This window comes from Mirounga leonina, unplaced genomic scaffold, assembly GCF_011800145.1.
Source record: "Mirounga leonina isolate KUSES-001 unplaced genomic scaffold, KU_Mleo_1.0 Mir_104, whole genome shotgun sequence".
NCBI lineage: Eukaryota > Metazoa > Chordata > Mammalia > Carnivora > Phocidae > Mirounga > Mirounga leonina.
In genome coordinates, this window is record NW_023270231.1 from 4,559,135 (window position 1) to 4,580,713 (window position 21,579).

The window sequence follows — 21,579 nt, forward strand, 5'->3', positions numbered from 1 at the left end:
ATTGTTTGTTTTCTGGTATACATCAAGCACAAAGGGGAAAAAATTCCAAGCATTAAAAAAAAAAAAAAAGGAGTCCTATTCCTAAAGGGAGAGATGTGAAGTCTTAGACTGTTGTGTTCAGTCTAAGACTGAAGTCTTAGACCGTCATCACGATGAATTAGGTTTCCTGACTGTGCCTCTTGTGGGCCAGACATCAGGACAAGCTCATTCCATGCATTATTTTATCAAAGTCGCACAACTGTATGGGGTGGGGGGAGGATGCTAGTTCCCTCCCCATTTTACAGATGAGCAAACTGAGGCATGGAGAGGAGAGAACTTGCATAGGGCCGACAGTCAGTAACTGGTAGAATCAGGGGTCAAACCCATCTCCACTCCGACTCGAAGCTTGGGTTCTGGTGATGACATCCTACTGCTGCTTTGGGTTTTCACAAAGTTCTGACAACGAGGGAGACTCTGGGATGAGGAAGGTGAGCAAGGGAAGGCAGAGATTTCTGCCAGAGACAAATGGCGCCTTTCATAGCATCACCTGGGTGGGAGCCCTCAGGCTGAAGAGACCCTGTACAGTGGGCCACACAGCCCACTCCAGTGGGCTCCAGTTCTTGGAGCAAAAGCACGCAGAAATGCAGAACACACGGGTCTACTTACTGGCATAGGGCGAGTTGGCAGCTGAGCCGTTGAGGAAAGTTGGGGAGCCGCCCAAATTGGACATGGCAGCCGTGCCGTATCCGTTCATGCTTGTGCTGACGGAGTTATAGTTGGTCTGCTGCGGGGTGGTGCTCGGCACGTACCCGTGTGGTGACACGCTGCTTGAGTTGCGGGTGAAACCTGAGGGGTGGGGGCAAAGCCGGGGATGAGGGTGGCAATCCGGGAAGGCTCGGGGACAGGAAGGTCTCTGGTTCTTGCCCCATCGCCGCATCCCGGAGGGAGGGCTTGGGTGATTCATGTGCGTGGGTTGGTGGTGCTAGCTCTGTGATTAAAATGGGAAGCGAGCAAAACACACATTTCTTAGGAGATCATAAATACTTAGCAGGGCCGTGAGAAGTGGCAATGTAGGGCCTATAAATTATCATTTTGGAGCAGAAATAAATCCCAATCTAAGAGATGTACCCTGGAGTTAACAGGTTCTTATTCCCTGGGCGAGTATGATGTGCTTTGGCCCCTCAGAACTTTAATTCCAAGCCTCTTTGCGATCTGTCATTCATGGTTTATGATGAAAAGTCAAATGGAGAGATGGCTAAGTGCATGCATCCTTTCTAGCCTCTGATACCACACTGCCAGTCGTGATAGCTATCACCCAAATTCTACAGCAATATCTGATACACACAAACTAGGAATCTCCCCTATTGGGAAAAAAAAATGTTTTTAAATAAAAACGGTTTCGTGCCAAATAAATGGTGGGGTCTGGGGGCGGGGGGGGCGGGGGGCGTGAAGAAGCCTGAGGTTGGGAAGGGGCAGGGCAATGGGGAGGGAGGAGGGCAGGCTCCTGACCCTGATTGGTGGCCTGCGACGCCTCGGAGACGTTCACAGCCAGCTGTCCGCTGAAGGAGTTCACGCCCATCATGCCCGCGTGGACCGAGGTGTTAGTGAGGGCGGGGAGCTGGCTGTGGTTGCGGGGGACGCTGTACAGGGCCTCCGCAATGTCCGCTGCTCTCTTCAGAATAATTTCCTGCAAAGTAAAAGCAGTAGCCCCTTAGCTACCCTAGTCATACTCCCAGGAAAACCATCTATTCCAGTGTTTGTTTTATGCCAGGCAAGGTGCTCAGGGCCTTGACTTCCGCAACCTCTCGGCAAACCTAGGACAAGTCTCATCATCATCGGGCCCATATAGCAAATGGGGAAACTGAGGCGCAGAGAGACGTGAAGCACTCACTTAAGGACACTCGCCTATTCAAGGACAGAGCTGGGCTGCATACCTTGTTTGTCTGACTTTGAAGGGCCATTGTCTTAGGCATCCCTTCATACTACCCCACATGTGACAGGGCCATGGCGTTTCCCTCTGCTGCCAGTAACACACAGGACCTCTGGTGTTACACACACACACACACACACACACACACACACACAGCCTGCAGCTCATCTCCCCTGCTAAAGTTAAGGGCGGTTTGCAGATGACTCCCTGTGTCCCCGAGTATTAGTGGAACTGTGTCCCCTGGACACTGATTCAAGTGACACACAAAAAAGGGAGTGAATGATTGCTCAGACTCCTAGTTTCCAGAGCAATCGGAATCCTATACACGGAGTAGCTCCGTGAATAGAAGCAGACAATTATATTCAGGCCTTATTATGCGTTTTAGGAGAAAAAATTAAACCCCCCTTTTCCTCCTAAATTTGCTTGAAAACCTGAGAGGAATAAAATAAAACATCAGTAACTCTCTTCCTCAATTATGAAGCACATTCCCACAGAAGATTCCTTTTAAATGGAGTCCCGTTTCCCCTAAGGAAAATGATTCTATACAAAAGGTAATAAAAGATTTACAAAACAAGAAAGAAGAACTGAATAGCCTGACGTGTTATGTCCGGATGACACTGAACTCATGCAAGTGGCTTTCATATTTTTCACCATTTCTCGACACAAGAAGGAGTCCGCGCTCTTCAAATGAACGCGGAGGCCCACGCAGTTTCGAGCCCCAGGACCGCTCACCTGGTTGTTGTGTGGCATCCCATACAGTGCCTCCACCAGATCCGCGGCCCTTTTGAGGATGACTTCCTGTCAAGAGAAAAGCAGATGCAATCCTCCGAGTGACAGCCAGTTGCTGTTATCTTTTCACAAGACCACGTTCCAGTTCCCTCTGGCCAGACTTGGACACTGCACTGCTTTAAAGGCAGTAGCTCGGGGAACCCCAGAATGGTGTTAAATCACCAATTTATCCCTGTTCACATACACACTTAATTGAGTCAAAAGGTGAGCATCATTGGTATTGCAAGATAAAATACATCACTCAATAGTCTGCCATCGGCACGGTAAAGCACTCATATGTTTATTGCTGAATACAATTGCGAGGTCATTTACTAGATTACTACAATCGATGTCATTCGGTGCATGTTATGAATCCCTAAGATGTGTTTATTTAGTACTTAATTGCTTATTCCAGGAACCACGACCTTAACAGACAGGTCATTTTCGAGGGATTTCCAATCAATCTTTGGCTACTAGAAGCATGTAGCATTAAACTTCTTTTGTTTATCTCCCTTGTGTGGCAGAGCCAGGATATAAGGGAGTGATGGAGTAAACTCACATTTCTGAGGCAATGCGTTGTTTGTCAGAGGCTCTTACAAAAGGATTCTCCTGCCCCCAGAAGCTCTCTCTGCACCAATTTTCATGACTGGCAGAGTCTGTTTCTTTTATAGCAATCCTTTGCTATTCCGGTATTGTTTGTCATTTTCCCCATTTGCTCATTCATTCTCATCCCAGATATATGCTCTGCTTTTCATTCCGGTTGAAGAAAAAAAAATGTCTCCCTCTTCATTTAGGTGGACTTCCACATTTAGCCTGCATGCTTATTTCTAATAAATAGCGCACTCTACAAAAGTGTGTGTGGTGGTAATTTTTTTCTTCAACCAAAAGAAGTTGTTCCCTCTTCATTCTGCCCTAATTGTCTGCAGATTCATTTATATTGGAAGATGAAGAGGGAAGTTAAGCTTGTAAAATGGAGGCTTATGAGAGAAGCAACCATAAAGGCGTGGCATGATTATCAGATGTGATTTGCAAGAAGATATGTTTACAACTTTTTTTGCCATGGGTAAAGTTGCAAAAAGAAGTTTAACTTTAAATATTTTACACAATAGATTTCTGCATGGAGAAGCAGCAGTGTTCGATTTTCATATACTGTAGACGCTGATCAGAAAATAGGGATATAATTACATTCATTTTGCTGTCATCATAGCCTCTTCAAAAATCCTTGAACAACTCTTAAAATGACAAGCTTTTAGATATATATTAGCATTTTTCAATTTTAAATTTTCTATAATATAAGATAAAATAGTTGTCATACCTCAGTAACTACTTATGACATATATAATGTCCTAAATTCAAAAATGAGATAGAAGGGTTTTCAGGTTTCAATAAACATTTATGCTTACCTTAAGCTGCTAGACCCCATTTATAAAACAGTTCAGTTATATTTCATATAAGGAGTGTAAAGCATTATATAATCAATGGAGTTTGAATCAATACATCTGAAATAATTTTTCTTTTTTTTAATGCAAGCTACAAGATTATTTACCACTTTTTGTTTGCAGTATTGTCTGACCACAGCAGTTAATAATTTACTATGTTATGGCCACACTAAACCCTACCCCCATATCAAATTCGGCCCTTGCTGCTTTCACTAAAACCTCATGGCTTTATCTAGCTCTTAGGAAAGATTAAAACAAAATAGGATCAAGTTAGTTTATTTACTAAGATTTGACTTCTCTGGGTCTATGTTCATTTATTTCTCCAAATAAATATTTATAACAGTGTTTGGGTTTGGCAGAGAAGATATTTTTCTTTCTTTTCATTTTAGGAAAAAAACAAGTCTCCCGTTTGTCAAAAGCAAGATGATGTGCTGTTGGAAACTGCGCTTGTGAATTTCAGTCTTGGAACACTATCATTGAGGACTCTGAGCAATGCTTATTTTCATTAATTTCACAGAACCAGGGAGGAGAGAAGTTCAAAATAAACTCCAAGATCTTTGAAGTTTTCATAAACCTGAAAAAATTCCAACTACCAGTGCATGCTATACATTTTACTCTCATATATTTTTGATGATAAAGTTTTCCAGTGACACAATCCAACTGTTTCTTTTTCTGCTTATTCAATACCCAGGGTTCTAATCACCATTTAATCCTTTGAAAATGAAACATGTGAATCTTGCTTCTTAAAGTTATATCCCTCTTCCATCCAAGGAGCTGGGTTATGCTTTCCCACTAGGCACATGGCCATAGGCGGGTCATTAGCCTGGCATCACTTCAGACCAGCAGTCTTGTGGAGAGTGAATCTGGATTTTTTTCCTGAAAGTGATTTCCTTAAATGATATCTTGCCCATTTTAAAATGTCCTTCACTGCAATATCGACTTTGGGATTTAAGGGACAGCCCACATTTGGTTCAGCTTTGCCAGTGTAATTCAGCTTCTATTAGTTATTTCTGCAAATGGGAAGGAGAAAGGAAATTTCTGGGTCCTCTATGAGTTAGTGTAGCGGACCTGCAAGGTGCTTGGATTTTGGTGACCAGAAAATTGCTCTCACCTCCATGTCATTACGCTCCCAGTGAACTAGCCCCCAAGCGTGTTTGTGTTGGGGATCTAATATATTGCCTTTCAATCAGAGCTGAGAGCCACTGAACACACAGACAGAACATGACGAGCAGGTCAGGAAAGCAATAAAGATTTTACAGAGCTGTCCAAGGTGCTAAATTTACTCAATAATGGGTTTGGCACCATAGTGTTAACCTCTCATTTACTACCAGTTTGAGGGACTAAATTGAAGTAGCTGACTTCATTTACCTTGAAATGTATATTTTATGACATTATGTAAGTAGATTGAAAGGGCACTGCAGTTTTAACAATTTAAAGGCTAAAGCATGTTTAAGATGAAACTTGAATATTTATTGTATATTGCACTTAAAGTATATAGAATGTTAAAACGTATTGATTAAATTTGTAAAAGGCATTATAAAAATGACAGGTAGTATAAAAGATGTATGCCTTTTAAAATCAAATTGATAGTGTATGCTATCTCTTCTGTGGTCACAAGTGTAATTTTTTCGCAGTTTTATATGGTAATTTGAAAAATCTGTAATTTCACATTAGGAAATGATTGAGCCTGGGATGTTAAAAAAAAAAAAAAGGAAGAAGTTTCCCATAGCGGGAAGAACTGGATGTTTCACATAATCTTTTGTCTCTGAAATTGTTCCTGAAGTCTTATTTTTTGTGGCATTAGGAGGGAGTATAGTATAAGGATCCTTCCATTCTAATATGCAATTTTAATATTTCTGAAAAGAAAGAGCACTTGACTAGTACTAATATCCAATTTTTCAAGGCATTTATTTGTCAGGAGAGATTTTCTCTTCTTTCCATAATGTTTAAAACATCTCCCTGCTTGCAGTTTAAAAGATGAAGGTAGAGATTAGATTCTTCTAAGATAATTAATCCTATCCTTGGATTAAAAAAAAAAAACCCAGTAGGGAATAAAGAAGACAAATACTAGTATCCTAAATATTGAAAATCCCCAGAGTCTCCTTATAGAACTAATGCTTGTTTTCCAATCTACGTCCTTAGTCGGACTATTTTTCTTTTCATGGCCTTGGATCTCCTCTCTTAAAAACAAAAAATGTTTATTCCTTAAAAACAACAACTTTCATTGATCTATTTTCTCTCACAGTTAAAACCCGGTTTTAGAGGGGAGGGGGGTGGGGGGGATGGGTTAGCCTGGTGATGGGTACTAAGGAGAGCACGTACTGCATGGAGCACTGGGTGTTAAACGCAAACAATGAATCATGGAACACTACATCAAAAACTAATGATGTACTGTATGGTGACTAACATAACATAATTTTTAAAAAAGTGGTTTTCCCTGTCCTGTTATGACCATTGGTTGATGATAATGTGAATAGGGTTCTGCAAAGAGAAAAGGGGATAAGCTATTTAGAGTCTACAGAAACACTGGGGAAACCCAATTCCGAGAAACAGTTCAAGCATAATTGTTATGGGTTTTTATTTATGTTTCAGAGCCTTTATAATAAAGATGCTGAATGGACTACAAATACGGAAGGAAGATTCACCTTTACTTCCTATGTTGCAACCCCATCAATTAGCAAATAAGTTCTGAGCTTCTTGTTGCCCCAGTAGTCAACAAACTGACATTGCTCTCCAGCACTTTTCAAGGCACATTACCCTCCCAGAATTAAGGTACAGGCTTCTATAGGGATTACAAAAGATTCTCCCCATCATCTGGTCCTACCCTCTTTATCCAATCTCCTCTCCCTACGGATGTGAAGAACTGCTCTCTGTTTTGGTCTAGCTAGTCCTCCCTAGCCTAGAAGCAAAACGTTGGCTCTGTCCCATCTCCAGTCCCTCACTCCTTTCACCTTTTCTTTATTTGGAATACTGGCTTCAGTCTGTGCCCATTTACGATGACTTCTCATCCTCCAAAGCCTGGGAATGAAGGTGGTGATGGTGGTTTGGTTAATGCTAAAAATAACTGCCGTTTATTGAAAGTGGAACATGAACTCATCCAGTCTTCACAGAGAGCCTCTTAAGGTGCTGCTTTGGCAGATGAGGAAACCAAGACTCAGAGAGGAGAGCCAACTTTCCCTAAGTCCGCACAGCTGACGACTGGCTGGGCAGGGATTGAATCTCGGGTGTTAGGCGTCAGAGCCCGTGCTCTGAGAATTGCCCTGTGCCATCAGAAGGAATCCCACCCTCACCACAGCTTCAGATCTCTCTCCCTCCTTGGAACAACAGTGCGGACAGATCCGTCTGGCACAGCACAGCCACAGATGCCGTGGGGCCATTTAGCTCTGATTTCAACAGTGTTCGTCTTCACTCTCCACCGCTAGGCTGTAGGCCCTTTGAGGCCCTGAATATCTGATCACCTTCTCCAAGCCCCTACCGCCATGTCCAGCAGACCATAGGCCTTGAGAAATTCTTGTTGAAAAGTTTATTCTAAGATAGTTTCTGATTTTTAAAAGTACATGCTTGATTTATATGATGAAATGACAAAAGCATATATCTGGCCTGGTTTATAAAAGCAGAAGACTGAAATTTGGTGTTCCGTTTGGCTCCAGACCTTTTAATCCAATATATAAATTCCCCAAGGTCAAGTCTTGATCACTGTGGGGGTTTTTTATGCCTTTTTTTTTTTTCTTTTATGAATTTGCTCTTTTACTCCTGCTGGCTTGTGCTTATATTTTAATTTTGTGATTAATATAATGAGTCATGTTGGGTACAGACACTATCTCAAGTTAGAGGCTGCCAGCTACATGAGGTTTGTCTTGATGCACATCAGCCTTTTATTAACTGTACTCTTAGACTGTTAGAAATACTTAGGTCTTTGCACCATCTTGAGAACCAGGCATATCATGTCTGATATGCAGCTATGGCTAATTCATCTTTCTTTTGGGTTCATGACAATAAAATCTCTGAGGATTATTCCCCTTCTATGTGAATCTTTTCTTCAGTGTCTGCCCTCAAATGTGTAGGCAATAAGCTCATATTCACTGGCCACATCTAGCCTTCTAGGGTGAAACGGAAGGTTGTCTAACTGTCCAATGTGGAGTCCGTTTATAAACCCAATTAAATGTTCTGAGTAATTCAAACCCAGATGAGCAGTGGATCTGGCATGAACTTTCCTTCATTCAGAGCACATATACCAGCTCATAAAGCCAGAGGGATACCCATTTACCAACACAATATTCATTTCAAATTTCTGAATCAGATTCTGAAGACCCTGGGGACTCCCTCATAAAATTAAGGCTCAGGGATACTTCAGCAATTTGGGAGGACAATCTGTACTTGGCTTTATGCTCCCTCAAGTGGGAAATGTTTTTGCAGTATGTAGAAGAAAACAGAAGCTAAACTATAAAGTCAAGTTGACTTGGGTGATTCCTGAGAAAGAAGCACAATACCTTTCTGTCACTGCACATTTGCCTGGCACCCATTTATCACCAATCTGCTTTGCTTTATCAGGGGATTCAAGATGCAAGGGGTCCAAATCTCAGCAACATAAAATGGAGTGGCGTGGCATAATCACCTCTGGTTTAGAGGCAATAAACATCAGAGGAATCAGCATTAATTTCATTTGCCTCCTCGCTCCAGAGTTTACCAAAGGGTCCAGATTTTGAACAGTATACCCAGATCACTAGCCTCTTAAGTTCTAGCTCTTTCCCCGCTTCCTTCTGAAAGTCTGGGTGACATGGCTGATCCGAACGCCCGAAAGCGAAAAACTGATTGGAAGTTCCTTGCAGCCCATTCCCTGCAGAGCTCGATGTACAAAACAATAAATACTAGTTGTACTGAGAGGTGATTTCTGTGCAGGGTAGTTTTATATCCCAACGTCCTTCGTGTTTATTCAGTCAAATGGAAAATTCCACAATGGCAGACTTTGCATTCTAAAAAATCATATAATGAGGGCAGGGAGGGAAGGAGTAAAACAAACCAAAATAATACTTGAGCACTGTTTAGTTTCCAATTCTCTGAGACATTCCTCAAATTTTTCATTTTTCTGGTAATATGAACTTCTTGAAAGAGAGCTGACCTCAGATCATTAGAAACCTTTAGTGTCACACTTTAAGCGCTCTTTACTCAGAAGCCCTGTGACTGAGAAGAGTCACTTACATTTAGCATGGATATAATTAAACATGTTTCTGTTGAAAGGGGCATTCTCATTATGGCTAAGGACCACTTTAGAGTAAATTGAAATGGAAAGGAGGAGCATAGATGAGGTGTAGGTAGCAAGTGGATATTTCTAGGGAGGCATAAAATGCCAAATGTGTAACAATTATATTTTACAACCTTGCATTCTAAAGACTTCATAGTATTTTATTATATAAGAAGCTTCAGCTGAAGCTCACCGAGCGTTCTAGCACATACTCATTGCCCATAGACTTTAAAGAAAAATAAAAGTCAAGCCACAATTAAAATCTGCAGACATTTCCAGAACAAAGGAATTAAATAATCTGAAAGGGCCTACTGCTATAAATACAACAGGCATCGGAGTCATTTTAGTCCAGTCTAAAGAAAATGTGGGGGGGCTTGGGAAACTTCTCTAATTTTAAAGTTGATTTTAGGTCCAGATTAGATGAGAGCTCTCTTCCTTCTCAAACATATTATTACATGCCATCATGCCACGTGGCTAGAGGGACACCAGGAAGCTGTGCCTTTGTTGCAAACATGGTAGAGAAGACTTCAGAATCACATGAAATTAAAGCAGGTTGTAAGCTAAGGCAGCTATATCAACGTAAGACATACTAACTTACATGACTGACTTTTACAGTGGAAAGAAAAAGGCTGTTTTCAAGCAGCCATTATTGCCTCAATGGAAAAAAAAAAAATCAATGGAAGCGAAATGAACAAGAGATTTTGTCTGAGTTGCAGTTAATACCACTGAAGAGCTATGGATAATAAAAGGTCAACAAATAAATTAGCCAGAGTGTTATGAAATGAATGATTTGGCTTATAATTTTATTGAGTGAAAATTGTTCGCTGCCTATTAGACCAGGTAATTTTTATCTGGTGCCCCAATTCCTGTTCCGTAAGCAATAATATAGTTGTAAGAGCTGTCGGTTCGATTGCGTGACCTCTGAGAAGCTGGCTAGGACAGCTGACTACTATGATGGATAACTAAGCTTGGTCTCCACAAGGTGCCAAACCTCCCCTTCCTGCAAGGGGATCTCATAAAAGAAACATTACAGCTTGATTCATTTTACCAAAATGTTCGACTTTTCAAGTGTCAGCAGTTAAGTATAAATTGTGAAACCAGGTATTCCTGAGAAGAGTTATGACAATGGCTTTCCCCCCTCTTTTTGGTCTCCTGGCATTCTCTTCTAAATGGTGTCATGGTAATTGGTGAATGGGAGCCTGGGGTGCTTCCCGCCACAAATACAGTGAAAAATGGTGTCTGCACCCTTGTGAATATGACCTGCTTGGAGGTACAGAGCTGAACTTGGTAACCTCTGGCCGGCTCTTCTTATTCCAATTCATTGTACTGGTTTAAGACCGACGCTCTGGGTTAGGTCCTGCTGAGTGGCCTTGGAAATCGACTTTCTGATCAGGATAAAAGTCTCTGCTTAAAGAGAAGGCTATGGACAGAGGTGCCTTTTTCAGGGATAGGTTGTAAAGTCAGCACATGAAACAAAAACTGCCTAGAGTCAAAATTACCCTTGAAAATCTTTCAAGTCACCAAGGCCTGGGCTCTTAGAAACACAAAAGCCAAAAATTAACTACTTCTGTTTCTCTTTGTCTTTGGTGTGGATTCCCTTTCCCTAGGGCAAAGCAGAATAAATGTCTAGTTTGAAAGCAGAAGGACCATTGAGTAAACAGAGAAATTTACTGCCATACCTATGTGCGTGCATGTCTATGTCTATGCGTTTGGTGTGTGTGTATAAATGCATGCATGTATATTTATATTTTTGGACAACTACGTATAGTTAAACTTGAATAAGTGATACATGCATGCTGGAGCTATGTTGTACTTTAAGGATATCTAAGGGAGGCAAAAATATCGTTTGCTTTGCTTCTTAAATTGTCAAACATCATCGGTTATTATATGCACCTCCAGACAAATGATATCTGTAAATTCCCAAGGCTTTACAGATGGTCCTGAGTATAACTGCAATTAAAATCCACTGCCTCGAGACTGCTGGGGCTGTTCTTATTACTCTGATGCTTAATTGAAGTGTTACTCAGGGCTGAAAATAGTGAGCAAGGTTGAAGACCTACCTCCTAGTGTCTCTGTTTCTAAGGGTTTCAGTCTAAGAGGAGGGTTTTGGATGGTGGGGAGGTACACCTGAGTTAGCCCCTTGTTCCTCCTGTGACTTCTCCCTGAACTAATGAGTAATTACAGTCGATGCCCCTGCCCACAGGGTGTGATGTGAAGTAGGATAAACGAGGTCACCCTCATCAAGAGCTCAGTGCTAAAAAAGAACTCGAAAGAGTTTCCAGAATTCAGCTATAGAGTAACTGACATTACAAGTCCTGACGACAATGACTCTGCTGCTAAAGAGAAAAAGAATTATCTCCAATGTTTGTATGTGCATGTTTTTAATCCGCACCACCAGCTGCCGCTTTTGCTTGGCTCAGCCCTTTCTGAGCTAACCTCAGTCCATGCTACCATTTCCCTCTTTTTCCACTCCCCAGCCCTGGCCAAGCTCGAGGATTTTTTTAGGACTGGATTGCAAAATTGCCTTTTTTTCCTCAAAATTCCTTTTTCTTAATCCTAGGAGGCAGTGCTTAGGGATACTAGCTCTGGGGTTCAATGTAGCTGGCTCAAATCCATGTTCTGGCACTTACTAGCATTGTGAATGCATGCCTTGGTTTCCTCATCTGTAAAGCAGGGTTAATGCTAGCACCTGGCTCAGTAGATATATGTAGTTAGTGCTTTCCTGAGCAATAGCCAGCACTAATTTTGATAACCTTCACTTATTTTCCAGAGAACTCTGGCAGATTATATGCATTCTTAAAGTCAATGTGCATTACCTGCCTTGAGTGCTGTTTGAGATGCAGTCTTATTGGCAAAACACTGGAAGATTCTGAACAGACTAACAGTGAGGAAGTCAGGTGAGATAGAAAACCTGCATTTACCAGCTGCATAAGCTTGGCCTCTCTGAGCCTCAGGGTCCTCATCTTTAAAATGGGCCTGATACAATAATGATGAGAGGGATAACTTACCAAAAAACAAGTCAAAGGTAAAATAAAGAAGGGAAAATTATAGTTCTTGCGAGGATCATGGGCTTTTTAAATGAAGCTACAATCTTCTTCCCCCAAAAAATGCCTACTCCTAACCCCCACACACGGTTCTATATTCAACTTCAGGGCGTGCACAGAACAAAGCTAAACTCCCCCCCCACACACAAGAGGCATAAGTAGAGGGGCCACCAAGCCTCTAACTTGAGCACATTATCAAAACACGTTGTGGAACTAGCCTGTGAGGTTTCTGGCAGATACAGGGGAGAGAGGAGGAAAAGGGGCTCCATTCCATAGTTTGCGTTTTTGACAAGAGAATGCAGAGACAAAAATGCTTCTTGTGTTCAAGCACAAGTGTGCTTTTTTCTAAGAGTTAAATATACCATATGATTGGCTTTTGTTTCTGTATTTTTGTCGGAGTCGAGTCATTTTGGTTCCTGGATAAAATGCTAACAGAGTTTCCTCAAATGACCAAAATAAATGAATGATCAAGGTGAGAGGGTGGCCGGTGTCACAGTGTGGAAGCTAAAGATGACAGGTTTTTCTTTACCCTTTTCTGAAACCCTTACTCCTCCCCTTTTCTGCGAACAGGCCATGTGGTTATGCCAAGGTTTCTTATTTGTATTTTCACTGATGCAAGTGTAGGTTCTGAATCACTGAGAGTCTTTGCATAAAGACTAAAACAATAAAAGCATAATTAGAATACATTGTATACAGCCTACTCCAGTTTTATTTTGCCCCAGCTCTGTATTTATGATAAATCACTAAACACGAACGCTCTTTAGGGAGGGTGATTTGGGGTCTTGTCTCTCCATTGAGCAAAAACAGTGCCTGTGACTGGAGTCTGAATTTCAATTCTGCAAGTGTACAGTTGAACTGAATAATATTTGGCACAATGCAGCGCACAACCGAGCCACTAAATGGCTGATTTACTAAATTATTATTAGATGAGCCCTTGCTGTTCCAAATGAAAGTGCAGTCACTGTCTTCCTTCATGGTGTGTTCAAATTGTTCTGTGTTTAAATATGCAGCATGAGGCTAATGTGAGCTGATGAACTGAGACTATAAACATTCACTTTCAATACAGATAGAGCAACAGAGAGGCAACGTACCATGTGGCCCGCGGAGGTGAGAATGATTTGTATTGAAGGATGTTGCTGCCTACTTCCATTACTTTAAGGTAGTCTTAATTAGCATGGTGTTGGAAATGACTAATTCCCACGCACAGGAGGAGCAGACTCATGGAGGCTGAGATTTTTTCATGTGCCAATGAAGGAGAAGCGACCATAAAGGATTGGCTGCCTGTGTGGTCCAGAATCTTGCGTTTTATTTGTGGCAGGCTGTGCAGCACCAGCCGAGTATAACACGCCTGCTGGAAGAACTATGGTTTTCGACAGTCGATGTTTTTTTTCCAGAGCCTCCCGAAGGGTCTCTAGTCCACCCTCACTACCATCCATCCCTCTGCAATCCACATCCCTTCCGATTCAGGTCTACCACAGGGCCACCCTGGCACCTCTCCCCATCTCACCAGCTTCTTTACTGACACCTGCTGGAATGGACACCAACCCTTTGCTCCTTGAAAGACTGTAACCCTTCTTCCCTCCTCCCCTTTGAGGGCAGTTATAGGCAAGCACTTAAAATACTGTGATCACTTACAGTAGATTAGAATTTTTTATTGGTGCCGTGTTGCCATAACAACACGAAGACAGCAGATGACTTAAGCTAAGCTTGCAAAGCAAAAGGCTGCTCATCTGGCAGTTAAAATGAATACAGTTCATTTCACAAGTTTCCCATATGGACTCTTAGTGTATGGTAATGAGGAGACCATATGGTGAGAGAAAATGCACTGAGAACAATTGGGTTCCACTGGCTGAGTGGGAAGTTGGGAGAGAAAAGCCGGGTGAGAGATTCTGGTGTGTGTGCTCTCTGGGTTCAAGGTTTGCTTGAGGTTTGTTTTGGTTTTTGTTTGGGATGGTTGTTTTCCATAGGGGTTTTGCATTTCTTAATCCGCTCCTTAATATGTCGGCTGTGCAAAATGACAAACATCTTGCAAATTTTGCAATATCATTCATCACAAACTGTCAGCAGTGTTTGCAAATCTGACTTGCAAGATCTTTTAAATGTGTTGTTCTTAAAAGGCAACAGTACTAAGTTTTTAGACAAAGTGCAGGAAAATTTAAGCACTTCTGACAAGCAGAAACATTAACAGTAATCATTTTTAAAACACTCGCATCTTTTGCCTGCATGTTTAGCTGTAAATAATGCTAGACTGTATAAAAGCTTTAAAGTAAAAATATAATAAATACTTTTTATTATGTTTCATAAAGGATAAAAAAAAAATGCCATGAGCCATGTGTATGCGTTATCTATACACGTGTATGTATAGAGATGGATAGCTCCCCCTCTCCTCACTACTAACCAGATTGGAGACCTGGGAGGACAGCTTGAAAAAGGCTCTAAAGTCAATTCTCTACTATACATGCTTCATAAAAGATGAATATAAATGCATTAGTTAGACACGGTGAGCTAAATTAGAAGGTCAGGCAGGGCTGGGAGGGCTGAAAAATCACACAACCAATGAGTGTAATTACTCTTTTTTAAGTCTATTAAGTGGTGTTGTTCTATCAAGGCTCAGGGGTATAGGACATGAAGAACAAGATAAAGTAATGTGTATTTATTACTCCCACTGGATCAATTTACCAGATATTTTCAGCTCCATAAAGCAAAATACACAAATGCCGCCTTTGTTACTTTTCGCAAACTGCTTTCTTTTCTCTAAAAGAGGGACTGGCTCTCGCAGAAAAAAACGTTTGCCCTGTGGAGGTCCCCACGCCAGCCCCTCTCAGTGGGGGAATGAGAGAAAGCTGGCAAGAGTTTAAGTAGGATAGGAGTGAGGTGTAGGCAAGGGACAGGGGAGAGGAGCCAGTCACCTCAAGACAGGATTATTTGGCTTTCCAGATCTGAAGGCGAAGTGGGAATGTGGCCACACGCTAACTGTGAGGCGGTCAAGCCCAAGGACTCACATTTTCGTTTTCCCACTGGCTAGCTGTGAGGTCGCGGCAAGTCGCCGGCCATCTGGAACTCTGAGTCCCGTGGAATGGGGAGCAGCCACCTTGCAGGGACTGGAGCCTCCGTGTGCTGAAGTCAGGCTAGCTGCCGGAGAGGCCCCTTTGCCGAGATTCTCTCCCCAGTGCCCAACAGCAACACTGCGGGGCCACGGCGTGAAGAAGGAGCAACAGGCTGGAGAGGCCAAGTCACTGCACAGAGCGGTGGATCTGGTTTTCAAGCTCCACGTGCATCTGGGCGGACAGCCCACTCTCTCGACCTCTGTGCTCTTCGAGCACCTGGATGAGGCAGCGCTGGGTGCAGCAGAGGCGTGACGGAGCACCACCCGTGCCCGGGGACCCGGTGCCAACCCACGCAAGGCCACAAGCCCTGCCCACTCTGCCCACCTCGGTGCTCCTGCTCACTGACCACTCGGGAAGACAACTTGCAGTCAACTGGAAGGGGATGGAGACACCTCTGGCCTTCAAAACAGAGAGAACTCCGGGCCCAGTGTTTCTGGAATGCATCGTGCAGGCCAGCGTCTCACAGGCTCTGACTGACCGCAGTCCCCATCCCCTCACCTCTACACTAGCCGCAGAGTCAACCTTCACCCCAAAGTTCGTCACATGTTCCTCTCCCTCCTGCCAGGCTCCAGAGAGGGAGGTGAGTCCGAATGAAACAGAACAGAACGCTTCCATTTAAAATCGTAGCCCACCCTTCTCCCTGTGCAGATGAAAAAGGAAACCAAAACACACCCGGGCTTAGGATAATTACAGTATTTGAAATTTGTGCATACGGCCACTATCACTAATGGTGACTTTCAGGGACAGCATGATTTACGGAGAAGGATCCAGCTTGCTCCTGATTTCTCATTTGGTAAATGGGAATGATGTCTGCTTTCTCGACTTCTCTCATAAGTCGGGCGCCAAGAAAACAAAGCATGCACAAGTTCTTTGAAAAAGCACGAGCCGGGAGACAAAGGCATATTATTATGGAGAGCCGTCTGCTTGGGCTTTGGAGCAGTTTCATTTGACAGAATATGTGGGTGGTTGTATGAATCTAGCTTTGTCTATTCACAAACACATGGGTTTAATAAAGTGCAGTTTGTTTTTTAAGGTGTGTGGTCCATGGCTCACTGAAACTCTCCTGTTTGACAAACACTGACCATGATTCTAAGAAAGGCAGAGCCCATTTTTATCCCCCTAACAATGGACAGCAGGAGTATAAATCTCCCAAGTGCACAGGAATACCTCAAGCTGGCTCCATCCGCCACTTCCTGACCCTGCTCTTGAACTCTCACTCCACCTTAACATTCGGAGCCAGGAGGACAGCCCCGCTGATCTGAGTCACACAGAGAGCTTCCTGGGGTGGGCTCCAGCCAGAGCCCTTGCACAGTCCGGTGGCTAGATGCAGGCGGCCGAGTGTTTCCTTAACACACAAATCCATTGTGTCCTGATGACTCCTCCCAAACCCAGGAAAAGAGGACTGGGAATTCCACCATCGGGCCACCGGGGATGAAGTGACACGTATCCGTGCTGTTTGCTCACCATTTCTGAATGTGATGTGCGACTGTAAAAATGTCTTTAAAAATACACGAAACTCAGTCCTATATTCCTATTTCTCTTACTTCTTTACGAATAAGAAAAGTACTTCCTGACTTCTTTAGACCTCAACCTTCAAACCAGCTTTATCTTCTGTTTTTTGATCAATATTTACTGAGAGGCAATGGTGAGCCAGAGAACAGTGCTGGAGGGCACCTGCAGGAGTACCTCTTTGTATCCTTACGTGATCCCCATGAAGTCAGCACGATTATTGTCCCCACTTTATAGATGAAGAAACTGAGGCACAGAAGATAAATCACCCATGCAACTGCTCTGCTGAGACTGGATGGAAGGGCCCCCCGAAGCAACAATGCCACTCTTACTCAACTGGCAAATAATCGTAGCCGCCTTTTGTTGAGTGCTCAATAAGTGGTTTTTAAAATAACAGCCAGAAAAGGTAGAAAATATTCCCATCTCCATTTGATAAAGAAGGAAACTGAGGCACAGAGAGGTAAAGAATCTTGGAGGGAAAAAAAAGAATTTTGACCCGTTACATAGCTAGTAAGTGCCCTTGCTCTGAGTCTCACACCTGCCAATCTGATTCTCAAGTCCCTTTAGCAGATTCTAGAGCCATCAAATGCCAAATGTAAAGTCCCTAAATGGAAAATAAGAAAAATCTGGCATTGTGGCCATGCCTTCTTTCTACTACTGAGACACCTAAGGCACTGACCGTTAGGTGGACACATGTCGTTTACATCACTGCGCTATAAAATTACCAATTACAGTCCCTCAGGAAATGCATGGGAGTTAGGTTCTTGCTGGACAGAGGAACTTAAAAGTAAATCTCTCCAAGGCACATCTACACTCCAGACAGAGATTGCTGTTCACTATTACTATTAGATTATTTAATTGCTCCCCAAGACTAAGTCAGGGTAAAAGAGAAGGATGTGTAGGATGAAGGCCTGCTTCAAAGACAAGGATATGAACAGACTGACACATCATACGATTTCTTCCTCTGCAGTGAGTTTTTACTGAGGTGAACAGCACTGGGCAGAAGGCTATGCTGGGAAGCTGAAGGTTGAGACCGAAGACTGTGTGGTTCTAGCCCCAGGTCTGGGCAGAGAAGAGCCTCTCTTGCTGGTCACAGTTCTTCTCTTCGGTCAGGTAGGGTCCTCCCCTCCCCTACTGGCTCCTTTCATCTCTGCATCAGTTGGGGGGACACCTTTCTCCTGGGAAAGGCCTATTCTCACAGGTGGCTCTGCTGTCCAGGGCACCAGGCTCGCAGGGAGGATGTGATGATAAACTGATCCCCCAAAGAAGTCTGCTGAGCTAGGAAGGGGGCCAACTTCATTTTTGTAAGTGTTTTATGAGGAGAAACAGACTTAGAAAGGACGTATCTCTAGCCTTACTCTGGCAAGGAGAGCACCTCTCATCTACTCATTTAATTTATAATAGTTTTCATTTATGTAGTAAATGAAACTTCATTTTACTGTCAATAAATGGTGAATGGTAGTCCCACTAATTCTGTACTTTGAACTTCTCTGGCATTTAACTATCCTCTACTCTGAGTCCTCGCAGAACTTGGGTTGTATTTTAAATGTACCTAATACTTCCCGTTGTCATTGGTCGTGTATGATGATCTCTCTGCCACAAGGCCCACGGTCCTCGGATACAGAGATGGGGCATTGACAACAGGTACAGAAGAGAAGTCAATACATGTAAACTTCCTCCCTTCTGTGTTGGCAACTAACAACGTACTGCTGCATGACGTGTATCACTCTGTCCTGAATTTTTGTTTAATTTCTCACACGTTTGTACCGTATTTCCAGTTAAGTAGGATGCCTCTGGTGGTAAGAGGCTCTGTCTTATTTGTCCAGTTGCAAGATCTGCCAATATGTTTCTTTTGAGCTCTAGCTGCACCGGGGATAAGTATAAATCCTCACATAGTAGAAAGGCAGTGTTCTTTTTCCTCTTGAGAGTTGGTGTGATGCAGTGACTAATAACCTGGACTTTGGAGCCAGGCTGTATAGGTTTGTAGCCCAGTTTAGCAATTTACATGCTATGTGACCTTGGGCAAATGATTTAACCTGTTTTTGCTTGATTGTTTTCTTCTCTGAAATAAAGGTAACAGTACCAACCTCAGAGGGCTTTTGAAAGGAAGAAATGACATAATATATGTAAAAATAAGTATAACACTACCTGGCACATAAATGCTTGCTACTCTTGGTATTGTTTACCTTAGAGTACCAAGGACACAAAACACACAAATTAACAACTCAAATATTGAGTTGTTAATCTATGAACTAATTTTTATCAATAGCAAAGTTTTCTGCTCATCACTTAAGCCCAAGTGTCCAGAGACTATAACCCAAAAAAAAGAGGTATCCTGACCTTTGGCAAACGCTCAGGGTCGCCAGGGTGCCGAGGAATGACCTTCTGTAACCTCTGGAAACCATAATCGATGGTGGGTTCGTTGAGCGCTGCAATGAAGAAGTCACATGATTAGAACAATTTCAGGAAAGAAAACAGACCATAACACTGATGGTGTGGAAATAACTGGAAGTCCAAAGTTTAATTTATACTTTTGAATTCGATCATGAGGTGATCAGATGCACCATCGCCTTGCTGAACATTTCCACCATCTACTTGTGCTATTTACCACGGCGGGCAGTGACTCACTCAAAAGAACATTAATAGCAGGCCCCGGACTCTGTTCTTCTGCCCAAATTCTATATTCCTTACATAATCAAAAACAGAAAGTGAAATGGCATTTGATGTGAAGTTTTAGGATTCACTAGTTAGAAGCTCAGGTCAAAACACTCAAAGGCTTGTCTGAGGGTGTCTATAGATTATAAACAGCAGGAGAATGACAAGTACTTGCTTAACTGAAAAATGTCTAGTAGACCTCAGCAGATACATCTCAGTGCCTCTGTGGCCATTAAGCCCACAAGAATGGGGTGAGAGGCAGGGAGACAGGATCTTCTCGGCATAGAAAGCCGATTCTACCCTTGGATAGAGTCTGCAAGGTGATAGGTGTTGAAAATACCCTTGATACAACACCCTCACATCTAAAATGACAGACTCATTGACCAACATCAATATTATTTCAGGAAGAAGACCAGCCTCTGGGGAGCACTAGCTTAGAGCAGCTGGGTCTCCAAGAAAAATTCTTAAAAAGGCTAGAAGAAGAGCAAACCTGTAATAATATTTGGAGACAATGGGCCTTATTGTACCCATACTGTCTACACTCTCTTCCAAAGCAGCCTTAAATTAAATGCGATACGAAGTGGACTCTGGTCTATAATTTTCAAAATTTCTTCCCAAGATACGAAATATCTTCAGCCTTCCTCATCTGACCAAGAAAAGATGGCAGCTCTGTCCTCTACCCACATCCCCCATATCCTTTAAGTAATAGACGGGTGGGTGGGTGAGTGTTTTTCTTCCTTTCTTTTTTAGCGTAACTAATGTTTTCAACCACATTTTTTCTACCATACCGAGTAAAAAGACAGTCTTTGTAGTTCTGACATTTAGCTATACATTAGAAAACAAGTTGCCACATGCTTTACTTAAAATGCATTTCCATTAACCTAAATTTTAAAAGTAAGATTCATACTACTACTAACTTTAAAAAACTGTATTAAATTCAAATAGGTCCCAAGGCTAATGGAAGCAATTTGTATACCAACCCAAACTGACTGGCCCACTTTTCAAAATACAGGTATGATAATCTTGTGGTTTTAAAAGGACATTTAAATTGAAAGACTGTGAATTTAGTACATAATTATACCAATAGAACCCTTTAACTTGTCAACTTGTAAATCTAAAAGGCTATCAATCATTTCTAAAGAGGAAATAAACCTTAAAATTCCTTGATTGACAGTGCTTACTTTTTATGTAAGGAAAAAAAAAATGGCAAAAAAAAAAAAAAAAAAAGCTGCGTAAAGTGGCCAGAAATCCATTTACAAAAGTACATTGTTTTACACAGGTGAGTAAAAAGCCAATAATTACACCACCAAAAGACACATAAATCAGAGTAAGTACTTTTTCCTCACTTGTATATTTTAAGTTGGAGTGAACTTCAGGTAACTTTTTATTGAAAAGATATTTTCCCAAATGCAATGCTTATTGAAGTTGCTAATAGAGTAGCATTTTCATTTAAGACAATGTAATCATTTTTGCAAATATGAGATTTAGACATCTTCTCCCCCTCTTCCCCCGCTTCCAAACAGTAAACTTTCAACCTGTCTCTTGCGGAAATTAACTAAAATTATACCCAGGTGTACCAAATCTCTCTATCTATACTAGTATATGAGTTAAGGCACAATATTTATTATCCCTCCCATTTTATGAATTACTTTCTAAACCCTTGAGAAGAATTCTTTTTTCAAATTAGATGTGTAGAGAAAAAGCCATAGAACTCTATGCAGGGAAGCTGTTACTCGTAAAACCCACGGTATTTAATCAAGAAATGCATGAAAGGGACAGGAATGGGCACCTAGGTTTAAGTTATGTATCACATCCATCCCCACCCATAATACTAATTGCCATCAAAGATGTTTAACCATAAAAAATAGCTTTAGACAATTAAATGTATCATTTTAATATCTGGAGA

The 21,579-nt window shown here is 42.1% G+C and overlaps 1 protein-coding gene across 4 annotated transcripts in view; it reads right to left on the minus strand.

Annotated features, from left to right (window-relative positions):
• EBF1 (EBF transcription factor 1) overlaps positions 1–21,579 on the minus strand; it is a 397,322-nt gene that overhangs the window by 15,933 nt on the left and 359,810 nt on the right. For all 4 annotated transcript variants that reach the window (XM_035013358.1, XM_035013349.1, XM_035013339.1 and 1 more), the window contains exons 11-14: positions 19,359–19,447; positions 2,642–2,707; positions 1,489–1,666; positions 646–825 (exon numbers count right to left, since the gene is read on the minus strand). In XM_035013358.1, the coding sequence (XP_034869249.1) occupies positions 646–825; positions 1,489–1,666; positions 2,642–2,707; positions 19,359–19,447 (513 nt within the window). The remainder of the gene's footprint in view (positions 1–645; positions 826–1,488; positions 1,667–2,641; positions 2,708–19,358; positions 19,448–21,579) is intronic.